Consider the following 19,063-nt stretch of genomic DNA (forward strand, 5'->3'; position numbering starts at 1 on the left):
TGTTTTCGGGGAAACACGGTAGAGTGGAAGCGGTAAAAGATACAATTGTTGTCACATTTTGGAGATCCCTGGAGGCCAAGTTTAGGGACTTGTGCTTCATTTGATAAGCACTGAGCGATGACGAGGGTGGGGGTGGACGGGTTATAGTCACGCCTTCAGGGAGTGACCTGGTAATGGTAATTCTGATGGGAGGAGGGGAGCGGAGGGAATGTCAGGAAGCAAGTGGTGAAGAAGAAACGTAAGCAGTCCAGGTAAGAGAGGAGGACAGTCTAATCTAAAATAGGATCCACAGGATTGGGAAGAAAGGGAGAGATAAGAGAGACATTGCAGAGGTAGAAGTTGAAGACAAGTGGCTGATTGGATAGAAGGGCAGAGAGTTGGGAGTGAAAATTAACTCAGAGGTTGTAAGCCTGAGTCACTGGCTATCAATACTATTAGAAAAAAACTGAGCAGTGGAGGGACTGGTGGGGGGAAAGGAAGAGGAGGAGGAGGTAACGGAGGACAGCCGTTTTCAACTTGCTTTCAACTTGAAGTGCTCATGGTACCATCAGGTGCAAATGCCCAGCAAGAGGACGACAGTAGAGGTTTAGAGTTTTGAGGAAGGTCAAGGCTTTGGTAATTATTCACATGAAGGTCAGAAGTGAAGCCATGTGAGCAGATATAAACACAAAGGAAAAGGAGCCAATTAATCTCAAAGAAAGAAGAGGGCTGGCTAAGGAAAGGACCAGGGCAGGAGGACGAGTAAGTATGAGGGAGACACAACAGGAGCTCAGGGCGTGGAAGACCCCCGACCCCCTCAGTGCAGGCTCACAGGAGAAGGCGTTTCAGGAAGACATGCGAGGGGCAAGTAAGGGGGGTATTTACTGTCCTTTTAAAAAAATCTTCTACCAAGATCAAGTATTACTTTTGTGAAAACATTTTTAATCAGTTTGTTTTCTGAGGAAAAAAAACTGTGTTATCAAGAGAAGCAAATACTGCAGAGACACAGGAGGATGAGGACTAAGGGTAATGACACATTGAGGGATCAGGACTCATGTGTGTCCCTTAGAAACACATTGAGACAGGAAAGAGAGCAGAAGATGCGTGCAAGTGGCAAGGGAGAGGTACTCTGGGCAAGCGATTGATCAGAGGAATGAACGCTTGGCAGGGTCAGAAAGCAGAGGGGATTTTTTTCAGGAAAGAAGTTCAAAAGCACATTTGTTGAACATGGGAGGATAAGAAAGAGGGAGAAGTTGAAGATTCGTGTAGAAGTAGGACCCCCTCTTGACTGCACAGGGGATAGACAAGAGTCACGAGAGCGTGGAGCTAGGCATGTGCACATGTGAGCCTTGAAAAGCCAAAAGCAGGGACCCGCCTTCTAGTGCAGAAGGCAGGGGAAGGGAAAAGAAGAAAGAGGCTGAGAAATTTTAAAGCGGATAGAGGGAAGCTTAAGGATCTCAGTTTGAATGGTTCAAGAGGTAAGTGAGCTTAAGGAAGGTTTGAGAAGACCTGCGACAGGTAGAAGTGCCGTCTATGCGCTGCACCAAACCAAGCCCGCGGTCTTTTTCTTAAATCTCAAGGGTCAGACAGATGTAGAGGAAACTCTCCATGTCAACATTTCAGTAGGTCCCAAGGTCAACACAAAAGAAGTCACAACTGAGTTGTAAATGTGAAGGACGCATGTGGACCTTCACATTCACAAAAACTGACTAACAGACTGGGCTACTGTGGACAATATAAACAGCATATGAATCATAAGGCCCTAGCATTCAGAAGCACCTCTAAAGGTCACCTGCAAATATGCAAATCCCAGGTAACACACACTGCCACACGCATGCACACATCACACCACACTCTGTGAACAGAAGTCAGGTAGCAGGAACTCGTGCATGGAAAGTCAGAGTGCTTCACTGCAGGCGACGTCTGGAAAGCAGTTCGTGATCAAAAGGGAAAGGTGGTTTACAGGATGAAGCCAAAGGACAGCGAAGGCTCCAAAAATCTTCTCCAGTCTGATCCAACAGCTGAAAATTGCATGTGTCAGGATCCTTGCATCCAGTTTCTAGAAGCATAATTTTAAACACCAAGAGACTAATCACAGGGAAAGTAAAACGTTTCCTGATTCTTAGCCATATCGAGTCCCACAGGGAACACAGCTGTCTCCGCGACACGCTCGCTGAGAGTATGTGAGTGATGCCAGCCCCAATTTCAGCACCTTTGATCTCACTTTACAGTTCTGTTTCATGGAAGTTACTTTCCTCATCATGAAATGTGGCAGAGATTTAAAGAAGCAGTGTCCCACTGTGCCTGTGCCCATGCATGAGTCTCTGAGGATTTCAATCAATTGCAGTTCAAGATGCCCCCGCCCGCCGTAAGGAGCAGCCCCTCACCAGCACAGCTCTCAGCCTGGGGTTGCTCACGAGTAGAATGATGGGGTGGACCGCTGTGCACAGATAAATGCCTGCCTGCCACACCCCGTACTTCAATTCCCGAGATGGGAAAACACCTGTAGCTTTGAGCATCAGTGACAGAAAAGAGTAGGTGAAGAGGATGGTAAAGGAGGTAAGAGCCAGGAGAGCCTTGATGTGTGCCTGAGAACGGGGATCGCGAGCGCCAGAGATGGACAGGAAGGTCTTCTTGGCGTGTCTTCCCAGAGATGTGATGAGCAAAACCATGCCAGCGAGGAAGACAATGGTAGGGATTGTCCAGGTAACAATTTTTAGAGGGAAAAAGAATTTCTCATGTGTTCTCCCGACAGCACCCCCAGTGACATTCCACGACTGCAGACCTCTCCGTAAATAGTTCTGATATGTGCTTTGGTTGCCTATGCAAAACACGATGGTGCTCAAGCTAGAGAACCCCACAGAGCTGAGCAGCATCCATGGAACCAAGCCAGACAACTTCCGCTTTAGCCAGAGGAAGACAGGGTGAGTGAGGGTTACAATTTTCACGCAATAGAAGACACTGAGCCAGCTGCAAAACCATAAGGTGGCAGTGTTCCAGAAGTCCCACTGCAAGGCTAGGAACTGGAGTACAGGGTTGTACAGGAAGACCTTTGGATACAGGAAGACATAAGTGCTCTTACTGATCACCACCCACTGCAGACAGAAGCGAGAGACCCCCAGGCTGACCAACAACTGATCGCAAGGTGACAACATTCTGCGTCGCCACCACTCCATGCCCAGTGCTACAATAATGAAGCCGTTCCCGACCACTGCCACCAGGCACAAAAGGAATACAACGATAAACAAGATGACGACTCTCTTATCCATCACCGTAACTTCTGAAACCATGTCATCCCCACTCATCTCTCCTGTGGACAAGGCGAGTCCCAAGACTTCAAGGTGTATCCCTGGAGAGTTGCTGTGGAAGGTCCTCGATGACGCTCGTCCCTCCAGCTGCCCCAAATGCAGAGGACAGAACAGAGAATGCAGGCTATCTGAGGAGGGCGAACAGGTTCTTCCCCTTAGAATAAATGCAAATATCGCTAAGGCTCAGTTTCCAAAGTCTTCGTGTCTGCCCGTGAATTTGCCTGCCCTTTCTGCCTACTTGCTGCCCATGTCAACATTGGTGTGGATAATATATAAGGCCCTTGCCGTCAGTATCCCTTACACGGCAGGTTATGCTACTCAAAACTGACACCTACGACATGACCACACATCGGCTGGCAGCTCCTACGGACAGTCACAGCTCATCTCCATTGGCTGATTGTTTTGTGCCAGCCATTGTTTGAAGTATTCTCCATTGTGTTCAGTTCTCACCACCGCCCTAGGAAGTAGGTGCTTTAAGAACACCCGCCTTGACAGACGGAGAAAACTGAGCAAACCCTCTACCGAGAGACAGGTTAATTCAAATTCTATTGCTTATGGTGACTGCCGTCATCCAATAGAACAGGAGGCAATTATATAACCAGGTAGGTGACTTCTGTTTTTTTTAAAACATTTGCTAAGTAGTGACCTTCAAAGTGGCATTTCACAGAAGAAACTCACCAGGATAGCAATAAAACCAAGGAGACGTGGCAAGAAGAACCCTGAACTAGGAGTCAAGGCAGGCCTTAGTCCCAGTTCCACCCTCATTATGAATTATTGGGTAGGCCAGTTAGCCCCTGGTGCCTCGGTTTCTTCACCTATAAGATGTGAAAAGTATCATCTGTTTTAATTCACAGGATTAGACTAGAATCTAAGATTAGCATCTCAGTTTTTAGAGTGAAATAAGACACTGAAATAACTTTATAGACAAAAGAAATGAGGCTTCAAATTATCGACTAATACTCCCGTTGGAAGTCACAGGTACACGGAGGGAAGACCCATGTACAAGACCCAGACTGGATCCAGGACCAGAGATCTTGCCAGAGTTAGCAACACATCTCTTACTTTCATCTTCTTCATCCCTAGCTGAAGTCAGGAGACGAGGTTTTGAGTGTTGTCATAGTAACTACTTATGGATCTTCAGGCTAGTCATTGAACCTCTCTGAACCTCTCTTTCCTTACCTAAAAATATATAGGTCAGAAACAAATGTAATTTTAGGTAGATAGGTAAGAAGGTAGGTAGGTAGGTAGGTAGGTAGGTAGACACTTTGGAAACTACAAACCTCTGCACATGCATAAGAAATAACTAAGATGATGATAATCATTATTATAATGACTATCTTCTATTCTATCCATCCTTGGAGTCACAAGTAGTCCGAGGAGAATTCAGGAGAGCATCAGGGATGCAGTACAGATCCAGGGAACCAAATATGAGACCATCTACTTTAACCAGAGGAAGGCAGAGGAAGCAAAGGCCACATTTTTCATAAGAAAGAGGTTCAAAGAGTGAAACCAATCAATCAATCAGCGACCAGGTGAGTGCTTACTTACCCAGGTGAGTGTAAGTTAACGTGTCCTAGGGAGACAGGCCAGCAGAAATTGTTCATATCTGGCAACACTGCAGGCTCAGGATCAAGTCACCAGAGAGTGAGGGAGTATTTTATAGTACACTCACCTCCCAACTAGCACCATATCCTATCAGTGACATGCATAGAACCCCACAAAGAGAGAACAGAATGCAAAATACTCAGCACCGCTTTCCAGTTCCCAGTCCAGCTGGGACAAAGGTCCAGACGGAATTGTTCTTCCAACACAGAGGCTTAGCTCTAGTAAACACTGTGTCCCTAGAGAAATGCAAGAAGGGAAACTAAGGTAACTCATCCACTGTGCCCTTCTTGATGCAACTCTCCAGGGGATAGAGTTTCCAATTGCTCTCTTCCCTGCCCTTGTTCCTCCAAATGACATCTGGCTGTTTCCTACCAAAACTTGGAGCAACGGAGCAAACTCTGGGCTCATAGCTCTGGAGTTCGGCCAGCCACAAAACTGTCAGCATGGAAATCTCATCTTCTCTCATCCCCCTCCTGCATACATGTTCGATGGCTCGTACGATGGGAAAGATGTGCACTTAATCCTCAGTTCGTTTAACAACAATGTATTAAGCATCTCCTGGAAGTCATAATAACCCTGCGAAAGACACTGAGGCTACAACAGTGAGCTAGGTAGGGATCTGCCCTCAGAGTGCTTTCCTGCACGAATCATAAACCACAAACATTTATTGGGCATAAACTATGTGCAGATTCAGTTAATCCCAAAGGGTGAATGATCATCTGTATTTAAAATGTGCAGTGTGTGTTTCAGTGATTCTTTTGTGGTTTGTGCGTTTTGTTTGTTTGTTGCATTTTGCTTTCTTCTATTCAGATGATTCTTCTTAAGGGGAAGCCAAGTCTGAGTATTTAAGCGTTTTCACAACTAGTCTTTATAAGTGTTCATTAAAGTGGTCGAAGTAGGAATCCTACGTAGGTTCTCTACATGGGAAACACTTCACTCAGTACACTGTGTCTCACGGGGATTAAAAAAAGGAAGAGTGCCAGGCTGTGGTAGTAAATGTTATGTGTCATCCTAGTCCCATTCCAAGAATTCTCAGGAGAGTTTGGACGCATCAGCAGCAGCAGCAGGAACCCCTTCATTGTGAGACAACGAAAATGTTGTCTTGTATATTGGAAAGAAGGAGACATGGCGTCCGTAAAGGAGGTAAAGCCATGATTATGCCTAGGGAAGAAGTTTGGCTACGGCAGAGGAGTCAAGTAAGGGAATGGAGGCATATCAGGCTGATAAGGTGTGCTGAGAGAGGTCACAGAAAGCCTTGAAAGTCAGGATGAGATATTGGCTTGTGACTGGCCAACATTTTGGGGCTCTGATGAGTTACAGCTTAGGAAAGGGAGGTTGAGAATCTCAATCAAATAAGATATTGCTGAGACAAGCCCACTAGACCCGGCATACTGCAAAGGGCTGTGGAAATGTTACAGATCATGAGAGTTTCACTATCATCCCCTTCCCGTCCAAGATGTTCAGCAAAGTTCTGGAGCTCCGCGCAAGGAAAAGGCAGTCCTCCAGATGCTTCCAGCTGAGCAGGAGGAATAGAGGAGACAGGCACCCCCAATGTCCCTGCCTTCGCTGCGTCCACCCTACCCTCTTGTGGCTTTATCCTCAACGCTCAGTCCACACAATTTATCACTGCCCGCCCTGCAGGAAGTCACCAGCTCACTGAGGCTGAAAAAAAAAAAAGGAAAAAAAAAGAAAAGAAAAACTCTATCAACCAGCTTCCCCAGTTTCCTCTATGCAGCTCACCCTCTCTTGACTCTCTGGAAAATCCCCTGTGCTCCTCTCCAGAAATTTGAGAATCCCCTCTTTTAATCATCTTTTTCCAAATAAAAACTCGTCACCCTGTTAGCTTATCTCTGCTCCTCTTGTCTTCCCTCTTCTTGCCTCGCTCAGCCTTCAGCTAGCATAATAATATAACATTTGGGCGGCCTCCGCTTCCCAAGAATGTTAGACAACCTATTATAAATGCAGTTCTTTACTTGAAAATTCCTTGTAACCGCTATTCTATTCCGTTATTTATTACTTTTCACTAGCTCAAATATATGAATCTCTCATAACCATGTCTACTGCTTTCCCCAGTCTATTCTATCTAGTCTGTTGGTCTCTGTACTTTCCCTTCTTTTTTTTTAGGAAAAAAAAAATTATGAGCATACATCCCACCATATGCATATTTATTTATTTTAATTATATGCATGTACTACTTTACTATTACATTATGTACATCATGAAACATACGTGAAAAAATGGGAATTAGAAGGATGAGATAAAAACAAATGGAAATTGAAGTTGCCCTGGCTTTTCTTCCAACATCCAATGAATCATTATGAACACACTCTGGGATACAAACACCCCCATTTGGAGACTACCATCCTATGCCTTGGCATCCAGGGTCCACCTCCTGGGTGAGTGGACAGGAAGAGTAGAATTGTTAAAACTAAGAACTGCAGCAAATTTCATTTGTTTTCCTTCTCTATTGTCTGTTGACCCAAAGCTAAAAGCATTTCCATATCAGACAATTCCTTTTCATTCAATATATAGCAAACATATAAAATCATGGAGAGGACCTACAGTGGCACAAAATTCATATATGCCCTCAGCCTTCCATGGCGTCAAAGAGAAAAGGCTCCGTGAATGGAATCAGACATAAGCAGGGCACAAAAGAAGGGGATAGCAAAGAATGTCAGAGAAAGGCAAGGAGGACGTTCCAAATGGGCCAGACGACCATAGGCTGGAGGGAAGAACACATGGGTTGATGGAAAGAAGTTCTACTGGACTGAAGTCGAGAGACTGAGCAACTCCAGGTTGACCACAGAGACACCTGACATCCATTACAGGTCCCTGTAAAGGGCGTACGTACTGAAATGATGCTTGGAGCATATGATTAGGGTTGCTCAGCGAGAATGAGAGAGGCCTGTGAGGAAATGAGGCCACCGCCATCCTAGTGCAAGGTGATGTGAGACCCAGATAGGGAGCAGGAACAGTGAAAGGAACAGACGGAACAGAGAAGGATGGAAAAAGGATTCATGAGGCAAAGAAGGAGTTGGAAAGAAAGAAGGAAATGAAAAGAGAGAAGGACAGCACCCAGACCTGTGCATTTTCGCCACTCCTGGGCTTGTCCATTGACAGTGGTTATTGATACGGACAACTTGCAATGAACTGCCCTTTGTCCAGGGCTTTCCAAAACCTCGTCTTCAGGGCTTTTCTGCGCTTAGGGTGGCTTATCACCAGGATGCTGGAGTGCAGACAGATGCCTTCGTAAGTCACCTCTTCCCAGGCCCAGTGCCAGTGATTCTGGTTGTGATTTTCACAGCACCAGTAAGCCAGGACAGGAAATATGAGGTGTAGAAGACAAGGAAGGCAGCAAGTGATTTCAGGGCCATGGTAAGCCTGGGTGCTGGGATCGCATAGCCCAGGCCTATGGCCACCCATCTGTTCCAGGTGCTGGCACGGTGAGAGCATGAGCAAGAGCGCAGACACCAGGAACCGGAGAAGTGGAATCGGTGTCACAAGCACGACATGACATAGGAAAGCCATCGAAGGTCTGTATTCTATCGGCCAGGCTGCCGTTTCCATGGGAAACCCAGGACGCCATTCTCTGCACCAGAACCGTAATCCGAGCAGCTCATGAGATGACTGGCAGAGCAGAGACAATCAGTGCCCAGAGCAGCAGCCTGGGCACTGATCAAGAAATTCTCCACTTCAGCCAAAAGAAGATGGGGTGAGAAGAATGAGATCTTCACACAGCAAAGACAGCAAGCCAGACAGTTAGCCAGAAAGGGAGAATGTTGGTAAGGCCCAGAGGGATGTTGAAATAGTAAACTTTGGAACAAAACTCAAAGGAGGCAAGGAGGTGGCTCGGAAGGGCGATCCCATGCAGGCAGAACCGGGAGGCAGCCTGTGGGCTGTGACCAGCATCACGCCCGCTCCCTGCCAAGTACAGCCACCATGAAGCCGTTCTGCACCATTGCAGCCCATGATCCAGGAAGAAGGGGACCATGGAGATCGACCGACGTGGGGGAGGGGGGCATCTGCTCCCAGAAGTTTCTGCTCAGAATTAGCTTCTACCCTGGACTGCTGGGAAAAACATCCACAGGGAAAAACAGCCTCTCTGGCCAAGCCATTCTCTTCTGAGGTCTGAGATCCGAAAAGCTCTCTCCCTGGATTCATGCAAAAGCTTAGCTACCAGAAACACCCCTACCCCCCCAGGATTTGAAAAGAGGATCCCTGTGATTTCCCTTGGCATGCAAATCATGCCCAGCTCAAGGACACCCTGTCTCTATTTGCATAACGTGTATTTGCCTGTTCTTTATCAGAGCTACATGCAGGAAAATGTTAGTAGAGGCTCCAGGGGTAATTGAAATATCCATATTTTGCACTTTTATTTCTTACCTTACTATTTCTTTCCTAACTATTCCTTAAAAGATGTCCTTATCGTTGTTTCCTCCCCTAACCACAAACCTTCCCTGATCCTTCATGTCCTGTGTTAATATTTTATTCAGAAGCCTTTATACATTATATTAAGGACCATCTTCTGAACGGGTGGAACAAGAAGTCATCCACGTGCACAAGTCTTGGAAGCACTAAGAAAAAGTTCCTTTTTCTCCTCCAACAATCTCTCACGCTGCCAAAATTTCATGGACAGGCATCTCCAGCTAAATATGAATTTCCCTCATGTGTTAACATCAAGTCTGGTAGTCATTAACACCTTAACTTCAGAGGGCTTGGCACACCAAAATTAATCCTTTCCTAAGAAGGCTCTGAGGAAATGAGACAGAGTAGATAACGTCATAATGAGAAGAAGGGAAAGACAGATGAGAACTGGGGAGAACAGATCTCCCGTGGACATGGCAGTAGGAGCTGGGGAAGAGACAGTGGGTGGTCTGCCAAGAGCGACTCAGAACAGAGCTCCAAACAAGCCCACAGGCAGGGGCTGCTGTGTGCAGGGGGAGCCACATTCTATAACGGTGCTGAAGATAATAACAACCAACCTGGTCAAACACCTGGCCATTTATGAAGTGGTTGCACACGTGTTACATTTTGCCTCCACCACCAGCCACACAGTGACACTGGTTCAGATCAGCCAACCCAGGCTCGGGGAGCCATGAGGAAAGACCCAACTAAGGTGGGTTGTAAAGGGCAGGATTGCCTCTGAACAAGAAAAAAGAAAAAGAAAAAGGGGAAAGAGAGAAGAGAGAGAGAAGAAATCAGAGGTTCAGGTGGAGAAGCAGGAGAGGGAGTCCCCTCTTCAGATGGCAAAGATCCTAGAGTGACAGTCCTCCCCTAAAACCATTCACAGTTAATGGCCTTGCCCACCCCCCACTTTATATGGTCTCACCCGAGATTCAACAGGTGAGAGGTCTATTGTGAAAGAGAAATAAAAACAAGGATAAACATTTACAGTGGAGACCTCTGGAAAAAGAGATCCGGCTACCTCTCAATATAGCATGTGCTTCATTTTTAGAGCACTCTTCTAAGGTTATTCAAAGAGCAGATAATCCCATCTGATCACCGGTTTTGCAACACAGCTTCAGTGGCTTGACTGACTTGGGTCTTTGCATGTTTTCTTCTGGCTTCTTCTTGAAGTCAGCAGCAATGAGAAGCTTTGGCATGTTTCACAACATTCTGGCGCTTCTTGGAATCCTTTGGCAAAAGGCCCGCTTCACGATGTCATCAAGAAGCAAGTTGAGGCCATGGCACACACACCCTGTTGTGGCCACATGTAAGCCCTGTGTGCTCACAGGCTACCTCCATGCGACTTGCACAGTCATCAAAGCAGACACTTGGCCCTACACTGTCTTTTTCCATGACTTTTCTTTTCCTAGTTAACAGTGCTGCAAAGTCAAAGTTTTCTCCTGTTTCAGTATTCTCCTATAGGGAGGTTAACAGAGTACCCTTTCTCAGGGACATGCTCATCCATCTCTCCGCGCCCCACCAGGTATCTCTTAGACAGGTCCCACGCCCCATTCATAGTCTGCTACAAGAGGCCCAAAGCAGGACAATGCTTTCAGTCGTTTTCAAGAGTCCTTCCTGTATGCAACAGCAGTCAAAATACTAGGGGTTCCTCACAGGAGTTTCGGTATCTCTTTTCTAAAGGTGTCTCATGCCTGCAAACGAAGCTGATGAACCCTTTTCCTGTAGCACAAATGGCAATACTTTTCAGGGCAATGCCTGAGTCCTCTGTGAAATGATGCTGGTGTCAAACCAGTTGACAGCCGAAAGTTGGATTCCCAAGGGACAATCCTGAAAAGACCTACTTGCATTTCCTTCATTTCGGTTAAAAGATTTTTTTGCTTTCTGTTCATGCATTTGTTTCGGTTTTATTTTTTTCCTATTACATTCAAAAATGCTTTGGGTCATATTAGCGACATGTAAAAATAAACATGCCATTTGACAGGATTTGTAAATCTTAGTGTCCACTCTTTACTGGATCTTTGAGTGAATGTGTGAATACAGAAGTCCCCCCACTTATCCTCAGTTTCACTTTCTGTGGTTTCATGAACCTGTGGTCCAAAAATATTTAAATAGAAAATTCCAGAAATAAACAATTCACAAGGTTTAAATCGCGTGCCGTTTTGAATAGCATGATAAAATCCCATGCCATTCCATTCCATCCTGCCCAGGATGTGAGCTATCCCTTTGTCCAGTATCTCCACCCCAAATACATTATCCGCCCATCGTCATTTAGTAGGCCTCTCAATTATCAGATCAACTGTTGTAGTACTACAGTGCTGGTGCTAAGTAAACCTTACTTTACTTCATAATGGCCCCAAAGTACAAGAAAAGTATAAGAGTAGTGATGCTAGCAATTTGGATATGCCAAAAAGAAGCCATAAAAATGTATGTATGCATAGGAAAACACATAGTATACATAGGGTTTGGTATAATCTGCAGTTTCAGACATCTACTGGGGTTTTGGAACTTATCCCCCACAGATAATGGGGGAGCACTGTACTTTCACATTTTCCCATGGTTTTACCAGGTAATTGATGGTCTGTGCCAAGGAAAGATAGAGGAGGAAGGAAATGTTTTTAATGAGTAGACTGCATATAAATATAAACTAAATAATGCACAACTTTAATAATCGTTTTCATGCAGAATAAGCTCTAAATATTTTTTTGGTCCTACAGACCTCCTCTCAGTCCTATATTCAGGTAAATACGTTTGGATAAAACATTGGATCTAATGGTAATCCAGTATAAAATAGAATTTTAGCTTTCCAACAGTAAAATTGAGAGTTTCCAACATTCTCAATTATCAAAAGGTGTAAGCACAGTTACGTATTGTTTACTATTCAGGTAAATTTACACACTTTCCTTTCAAATGAAATGTTACATTTCAAAGTCATTTTTGCAATTATAAAGTTAGCCTGCAAGGAGGTCCAGTGTCCAATTTTATTTCAATTCAAAACATTTTAGAAGAGTTTTTGTCTCTCTGTCTTGCACCATTTGAGCTATTGGAAGCAATGAAATTAATCTCTAAAGGAATAAATCAATCCTCCTACAATGTCACAATCTTCACTAGAATGTCTACCATCTACTGAAACAATCAATCATGTGCAACTTCGAAATCAGTGGTGTATAAACCATCCCCTCTTCAAACAGAGCAGCTTCGTTTATGTCTATGGTACGTTCACACTGAGCTTCTGCATAAGATTTCAGTTACAGACTGAAAAATAAATAAATAAATAAACAAACGGACAAATTTAAAAATGCTGTCCTAGATCAAGTCACCAAGAGAAAACAAGATAAATTAAATCATTCAATGCATTTTCTTTTACTCCCTCCCCAAAACTCTGCTAAATTGACTGTAAAGGGATTTTTAGAAATTATCTTCAAGGCACTGATCCACAATAACAGAAAAAAATGAGAAAAGGAAAAAAAATACATTTGGAAAGCTGGAAAATAGATGGAAGAGTGATCAAAAACGTAGCAGGGCTGAGAAAACTGAATCCTACGCAAGCAGCTGGAAAAGTCAAGGACTAACCTGACTTTTACTCAGGATTTATAGTACCAGGTACCTCTGCAGACAAATTGGTAAAAAATTGGTTAAAAGTCAGTTTCATCTTCTTTATCTAATCATCTACACTTTGGTTGTGTCCATGTCTTGGCCACTGTAAATAAAGCTGCAATGAACATTGGAGCACATATATCTTTACAGATAAATGTTTTCAGATTTTTTGGGTCGATATCCAAGAGAGGGATTGCTGGGTCATATGGTAATTCTATTCTTAATTTTTTGAGGAACCTCTACACTGCCTTCCATAGTGGCTGCACCATTTTGCATTTCCACCAACAGATTCCCAGATCACTTCTCCTCTTTTATATAACTGGGCAACCACTCCTCCCTCACCCTAGGAAAAGACTGGTGTTCTCTGGAGAGAATAAAACAGAATTTCTGAGCTGGGTGTATATCAAACACATTTGAGGCCAGGGTTTACTGAAAACAGGAAAATTAGGAGAAAAAATGCTTTTCCTTCAGTTGGCTTCCAGAACACTGGCACTCAGGCCTCCACCCTCCAGGTAGGAGATGAGTTTAGTCTTTTCCAAGAATCTGAACATTCCAAGAGAAAGAACCAAAGACACTGGTATCAGCAATTCCTCAAATAATTGGTCCAGCCAATCCCTCTACAGTGAAGCTTGTGGCCACAAGCCCCACGCATAAATTCAGAGTGCTCAATCAGCCTTTCCATCCCTTACTCAACAAGAACAGAAAACGAGAAGTTTGGGACATCTGAGAAAAGATGGAACATAAGACCAAAACAAAGAAACAAAATGGTTACATGGAGGAAAAAAAAAAAGAATGCAAAGAGAAGAAACCTTTCCCCGCCCCCCAAAAATCAATATGCTCAGAGAATTCAGTGACTATAACAAAACCATATCAAATAACAGGATGTTGTTAAAAAGAATCTGTCAAAATTTTAAAAGGGAGCTTTTGGGATTTAAAAACATGATATCTGCAATTAAAAACAGTAGAAAAGTTGGAATATAAAATGTATGAAATATCTCAGAAAGCATAGCAAAAAGAAAAAAAAAATAGGTGAAAAACAAGAGAATGCAATCCAGGATATCCAATACCCAATAACAGGGATTCTAAAAATAGAGAAATAATAAATGAACAGCAGAAAAACATCAACAAATAAAGAAAAATTTTCCAGAACTAGAGGACCTGGGTTTTCACTGTAAAGGGGCTCTTCAAGTATATAATCCATTATCATAAAATTTCAGAATACGGAGCATAAGGAGAAGTTCCTATAAGCTTCTAGGGAGGGAAAGAGGGGACAGGAGACCATATTCAAAATATTAGGAATTAGAGTGGTTTTACACTTTTCAAAGGTAGTTTTGGAAGCTAGAAGACAACGGAATAACGATCTCTAACCTAGAATTCTCTGGGAGCTACTGGAGCACATGTTCCTCCAGGGCAAGCAGGTAAACCAGGACAAAGGAAGACAATACAAGATCCAAGATGAGAGAGAAAGACCAGGTCGACTGCAATGGCAGATCTCGGGATGAAGGGAGGTGCACCACACACGGGGACAAGTCCAGATTGGGACGGGACAGGAGATTGCAGGAGAACTTTTCTCAGACAAATAAAATCTTAGAATACCAGATGCATCCAAATTGTTTCGACAAAGATTTAGACAATTGATGAAGAACTTGAGAGCAAAAGCAAACCAGACAAAGCAGTGATTAATTCAACAGAAAACAAAAATGTGTACAGGAATCAAAATGAAATTATGTTTCTCCAACAAAAATAGTGTGTACGTTGTCATTAAAAGAAAACCTATTTTTCTACTTACAACGCTTCTGATACCAAATAAGTGGGAGTTTTTCTCACACCAAACAATTCCCCAACTCTCCAGAAACCATCTGGCTGTCCAACAGTTCAATTTTGACACTAACCACTCGAATTTAGTGCAAACACACAGGTTAAGGGCTCAGTCCCACAAGACTGCCACTTCAGACACCAGTTCCAAGTCCCAGGTTTGTTACCTGTACTTCTGACCAACCAGCTCTCAACTGAGGTTTCCACACTCCCCTCTGAGGTTCAATAATTTGCTGTATCAGCTCACAGAACTCAAAGAAACACTTGACTTGCGCTTATTCAGATTAATGCCGAATGAAGAGGTACCTAGGGCGAGTTCTGGAAGAGTTCCGTGCTGGAGCTCAGTCTTTGTGGAGCTGAGGTTCCCCACTCTCCAGCATGTGGACGTGTTCACCAACCTAGAAGCTGTCTGAACCCCTCTGTTTGGGTATTTTATGGAGGTTCCACTACGTAGGTACGATTGAGTCAATCACTGGCCACCAGTCTCTAGCCCTGTTCCCCGGAGGTTGGAGGTGGGGCTAAAACTGCCAATGTTCACACCTGGTTTTTCTGGCAACTGTAGGCCCCCAGCTGCGAGTCAGCAGTCATCTCCGTAGCATACAAAAAGACACACCTGTCACACCAGAGATTTCAGGACCTTAGGAATTCTTGTGTCAGGAACTGGAGTCCAAGACCATATACCATTGACCCTTAAACAACATGGGTTTGAACTGCTGGATTCCACATATACACGGATTTATTCAATAGGCTCTCCGCCCTTTATACCGTGTTTCCCCGAAAATAAGACCTTGCCAGACCATCAGCTCTAATGCGTCTTTTGGAGCAAAAATTAATATAAGACCCGGTCTTATATTAAAGTAAAAGAAGACTGGGGCTTATATAAATTTTTGCTCCAAAAGACACGTTAGAGCTGATTGTCCGGCTAGGTCTTATTTTCAGGGAAACATGGTATCCGCAGGTTTCGCATCCGGGGATTCGACCAACCACGGATAGAACACAGTATTTTCGCATCTCCAATTGCAGATTTGCAACCATGGTTTCCCACCCTCGGCCTTCCAACCCTGGATTGAAAACAGTATTTTTGAGTTTCCAACAGGGGATTCCCAACCTCGTATTCCCAACCTGTGATCGAAAATCCATGCTTGGTTAAATCCTCAGGTGCTAAGGGCTGACTGCAGTTAAGTTTTTGGAGATTCAAAAGTTATATGCGGATTTTCCCGATGCAGGGCTTGGCCTCCCTAACCCATGTTGTTCAAGGGTCAACCATTTTAGAATAAAAGATGCTCGTAGCACCCCTATCACACAGGAAATTACAAGGGTTTTAGGAGTTCTGTGTCAGACACCAGAGGAAGAGACCAAATATATATTTCTTATTCTATCACAGTCATTGTATTTTAAACACTTAATACTGATTTAGCCAACATCACAATAAAACTATATTGAAAAGTGAGATGCAAAGTGTCTGCCATGGGAATGGAGTGAGGAAGAATGAATCTTCATATCCCATAGTGAAAAGGGTGCCCAAGACTGAAAAATCAAAAGCGAAAATACAAGAGTGTAATTTACATACAAAGGCATGAACACACACACACACACACACACACGCACGTCAATTAAAGGAAGTAAAACTAATTGTCTTGGGGAAGAGAATGAAAGGATGGGAGCAAGAACCAGTGTTTTTCAAAGCAAATTAGTAGAACTATCCGGCTCTTTAAACTAACTGTATAAATAACTTTGATGCAATCCTAAGGAAAAAAAGGAGAAAAGGCAACATGAAGAAGGCTACAAGCAAAAACAGCCAAATTCTTCTTCGGTTTTTATAAATGGCGGTGCCTCCTAGAAGCATATCACTTTCCTCTTGCAATTAAGTATTGGACGGAAATCCTCCATAAACAGAAATTCTAATGATCTAATATTAGCCTTAATTTTATTAAAGTATGTGTTTTTCGTAATCACTTGGAGGAAGAAAGGGCAGGAGTCAGTATATAAGTCATATTTCTAAAATGGTTTAATCATCTCGCAAAAAAAAAAAATCATAATCTAAGATTTGTACTTTTCAAATGGCAATTTTTTTACCTGATTTTTTTCTCTCCAGGCCCCCTCATTTTGTCCCTTCTTGGATGCCCTAAGAAAGGATTGTGGAATGGCTGCAGGAACACTGGGTAAGTAAGTGTGGACCACCGAAACACGGCACTGGGTGAATACAAGTAGATAGGTGGATTAGTGGATTACTTAGTTTCTCCCCATTAGACCATCGTAATAAATAAAAGGGAGAAAAAAATTTTTTTATATCACAAGGTATTGAGTAGGGAGTTCTGAGAAAGAAATATGTCTCAAATTGAACCAACATTCATTGAAAACCTAGTATGTAGTTGACATTATGCTCTGCACGTTTGTATACATCATTTTGTCATTTAACCTGATTTGACGATGTCATGTGTGCTCCAGATTTTGTTCTCTCTTATTGGCCACACTGTCTATGTCTCTGGGTTTTCTTGTTTGTCTGTTTTTTAATCTCAGGAAAATAGAGTGAGGCTGCTACAGCTCTCCTTTTGCCCTGAATGGAAGGTCAGGACTCCACGTCACTTCGGTGTTTTCCAATGCCTGGTGGCGCCAAAAGAAACCAGCTTCATCTACTTGCCACTTTTTCAGGGACTGAATCGGAAATTTCTGAACCAAGAATGCTGTTTGGAGTAAGTAACAAGTGTTTTCTCATCTCCCTGTTTCTCCTCTTCCCCATAATATTTATTTACCACCAGGTGGCAATGAGTAAATATGCCAAGGCAGGCAAACATTAGAGAGACTAAGAAAACATGACATTCAAAGATAGCTACAAAAATAAAATGCTCAATATTCTACAAGTTTCAATTAGCATTGAGCTGCTTTGTTGTAAAGGGCATAGAATTAAGTTTCAGATGTGGTCTTGAGTTTTATTTCTGTCACTTTTCTCAACATGCAACCTAAGATTAAGTCTCTCCCTCCTTCACGTCTGCTTTTCAACATAGTGTTGTAAGTCCTCGCCAGAGCAATCAGGCAAGAGAAAGAAACAAAAGGCATCTAAATTGGGAATGAAGAAGTAAAATTGTCACTCTTTGCAGATGGCATGAAGCTATATATAGAAAACCCTAAAGACTCCACCAAAAAGCTATTAGAAACAATCAACGAATACAATAAAGTTGCTGGCTACGAAATCAACATACAAAAGTCCATTGCATTCGTATATACTAACAATGAAATCTCAGAAAAAGAAATTAAAAAAAAATTCCATTTGCAATTGCAGCAAAAAGAATAAAATACCTAGGAATAAACTTAACCAAGGATGTGAAAGACCTATATGCTGAAAACTATAAGACATTTTTAAAAGAAACTGAAGAAGACACAAAGAAATGGAAAGACAATCCATGCTCATGGATTAGAAGAATCAACATAGTTAAAATGGCCATATTACCCAAAGCAATATACAGATTTAATGCAATCCCCATCAAAATCCCAATGGCATTTTTTAAAGAAATAGAACAAAAAAAAATCATCAGATTTGTTTGCAACCACAAAAGACCCTAAATAGTCAAAGCAATCTTAAGAAAAAAGAACAAAGCTGGAGGTATCACACTCCCTGACTTTAGCTTGTACTTCAGGGCTACAATACTCAAAACAGCATGGTATTAGCAGAAAAACAGATACATAGACCAATGGAATAGAATTGAGAACACAGAAATAAAACCACATAAATATGGACAGATAATTTTTGACAAAGAAGCAAAAAACATACAATGGAGAAAAGACAGCCTCTTCAATAAATGGTGCTGGGAGAATTGGAAAGCCACATACAAAAGAATGAAACTGGACTGCTATCTGTCACCATGTACCAAAATTAATTCAAAATGGATCAAAGACTTAAGCATAAGACCTGAAACAATAAACTGCATAGAAGAAAACATAAGTACTAAACTTATGGACCTTGGGTTCAAAGAGCATTTCATGAATTTGACTCCAAAGGCAAGGGAAGTAAAAGCTAAAATAAATGAATGGGACTATATCAAACTTAAAAGCTTCTGCACAGCAAAAGAAACCATCGACAAAATAAAGAGGCAACCAACTGAATGGGAGAAGATTTTTGCAAACAGTGCCTCTGATAAGGGGCTAATATCCAAAATATACAAGGAACTCATGCAACTCAACAACAGAAAAACAAACAACCCAATGAAAAATGGGCAGAAGACCTGAAGAGACATTTCTCCAAAGAGGACACACAAATGGCAAATAGACATATGAAAAAATGCTCAACATCACTAATCATCAGAGAAATGCAAATAAAAACCTCAATGAGATATCACCTCACCCCAGTCAGAATGGCC

General features: G+C 42.9%; 1 protein-coding gene across 1 annotated transcript; it reads right to left on the reverse strand.

Moving 5' to 3' along the window:
- Positions 1-2,327: 2,327 nt before the first annotated feature.
- Positions 2,328-3,284, reverse strand: TAS2R60 (taste 2 receptor member 60). The gene has a single exon (XM_033098645.1). The coding sequence runs from the start codon at positions 3,282-3,284 to the stop codon at positions 2,328-2,330; it is 957 nt and encodes a 318-aa protein (XP_032954536.1).
- Between the last annotated feature and the right edge of the window lie 15,779 nt (positions 3,285-19,063).

This window comes from Rhinolophus ferrumequinum, chromosome 26 (genome assembly GCF_004115265.2).
Source record: "Rhinolophus ferrumequinum isolate MPI-CBG mRhiFer1 chromosome 26, mRhiFer1_v1.p, whole genome shotgun sequence".
Taxonomy (NCBI): domain Eukaryota; kingdom Metazoa; phylum Chordata; class Mammalia; order Chiroptera; family Rhinolophidae; genus Rhinolophus; species Rhinolophus ferrumequinum.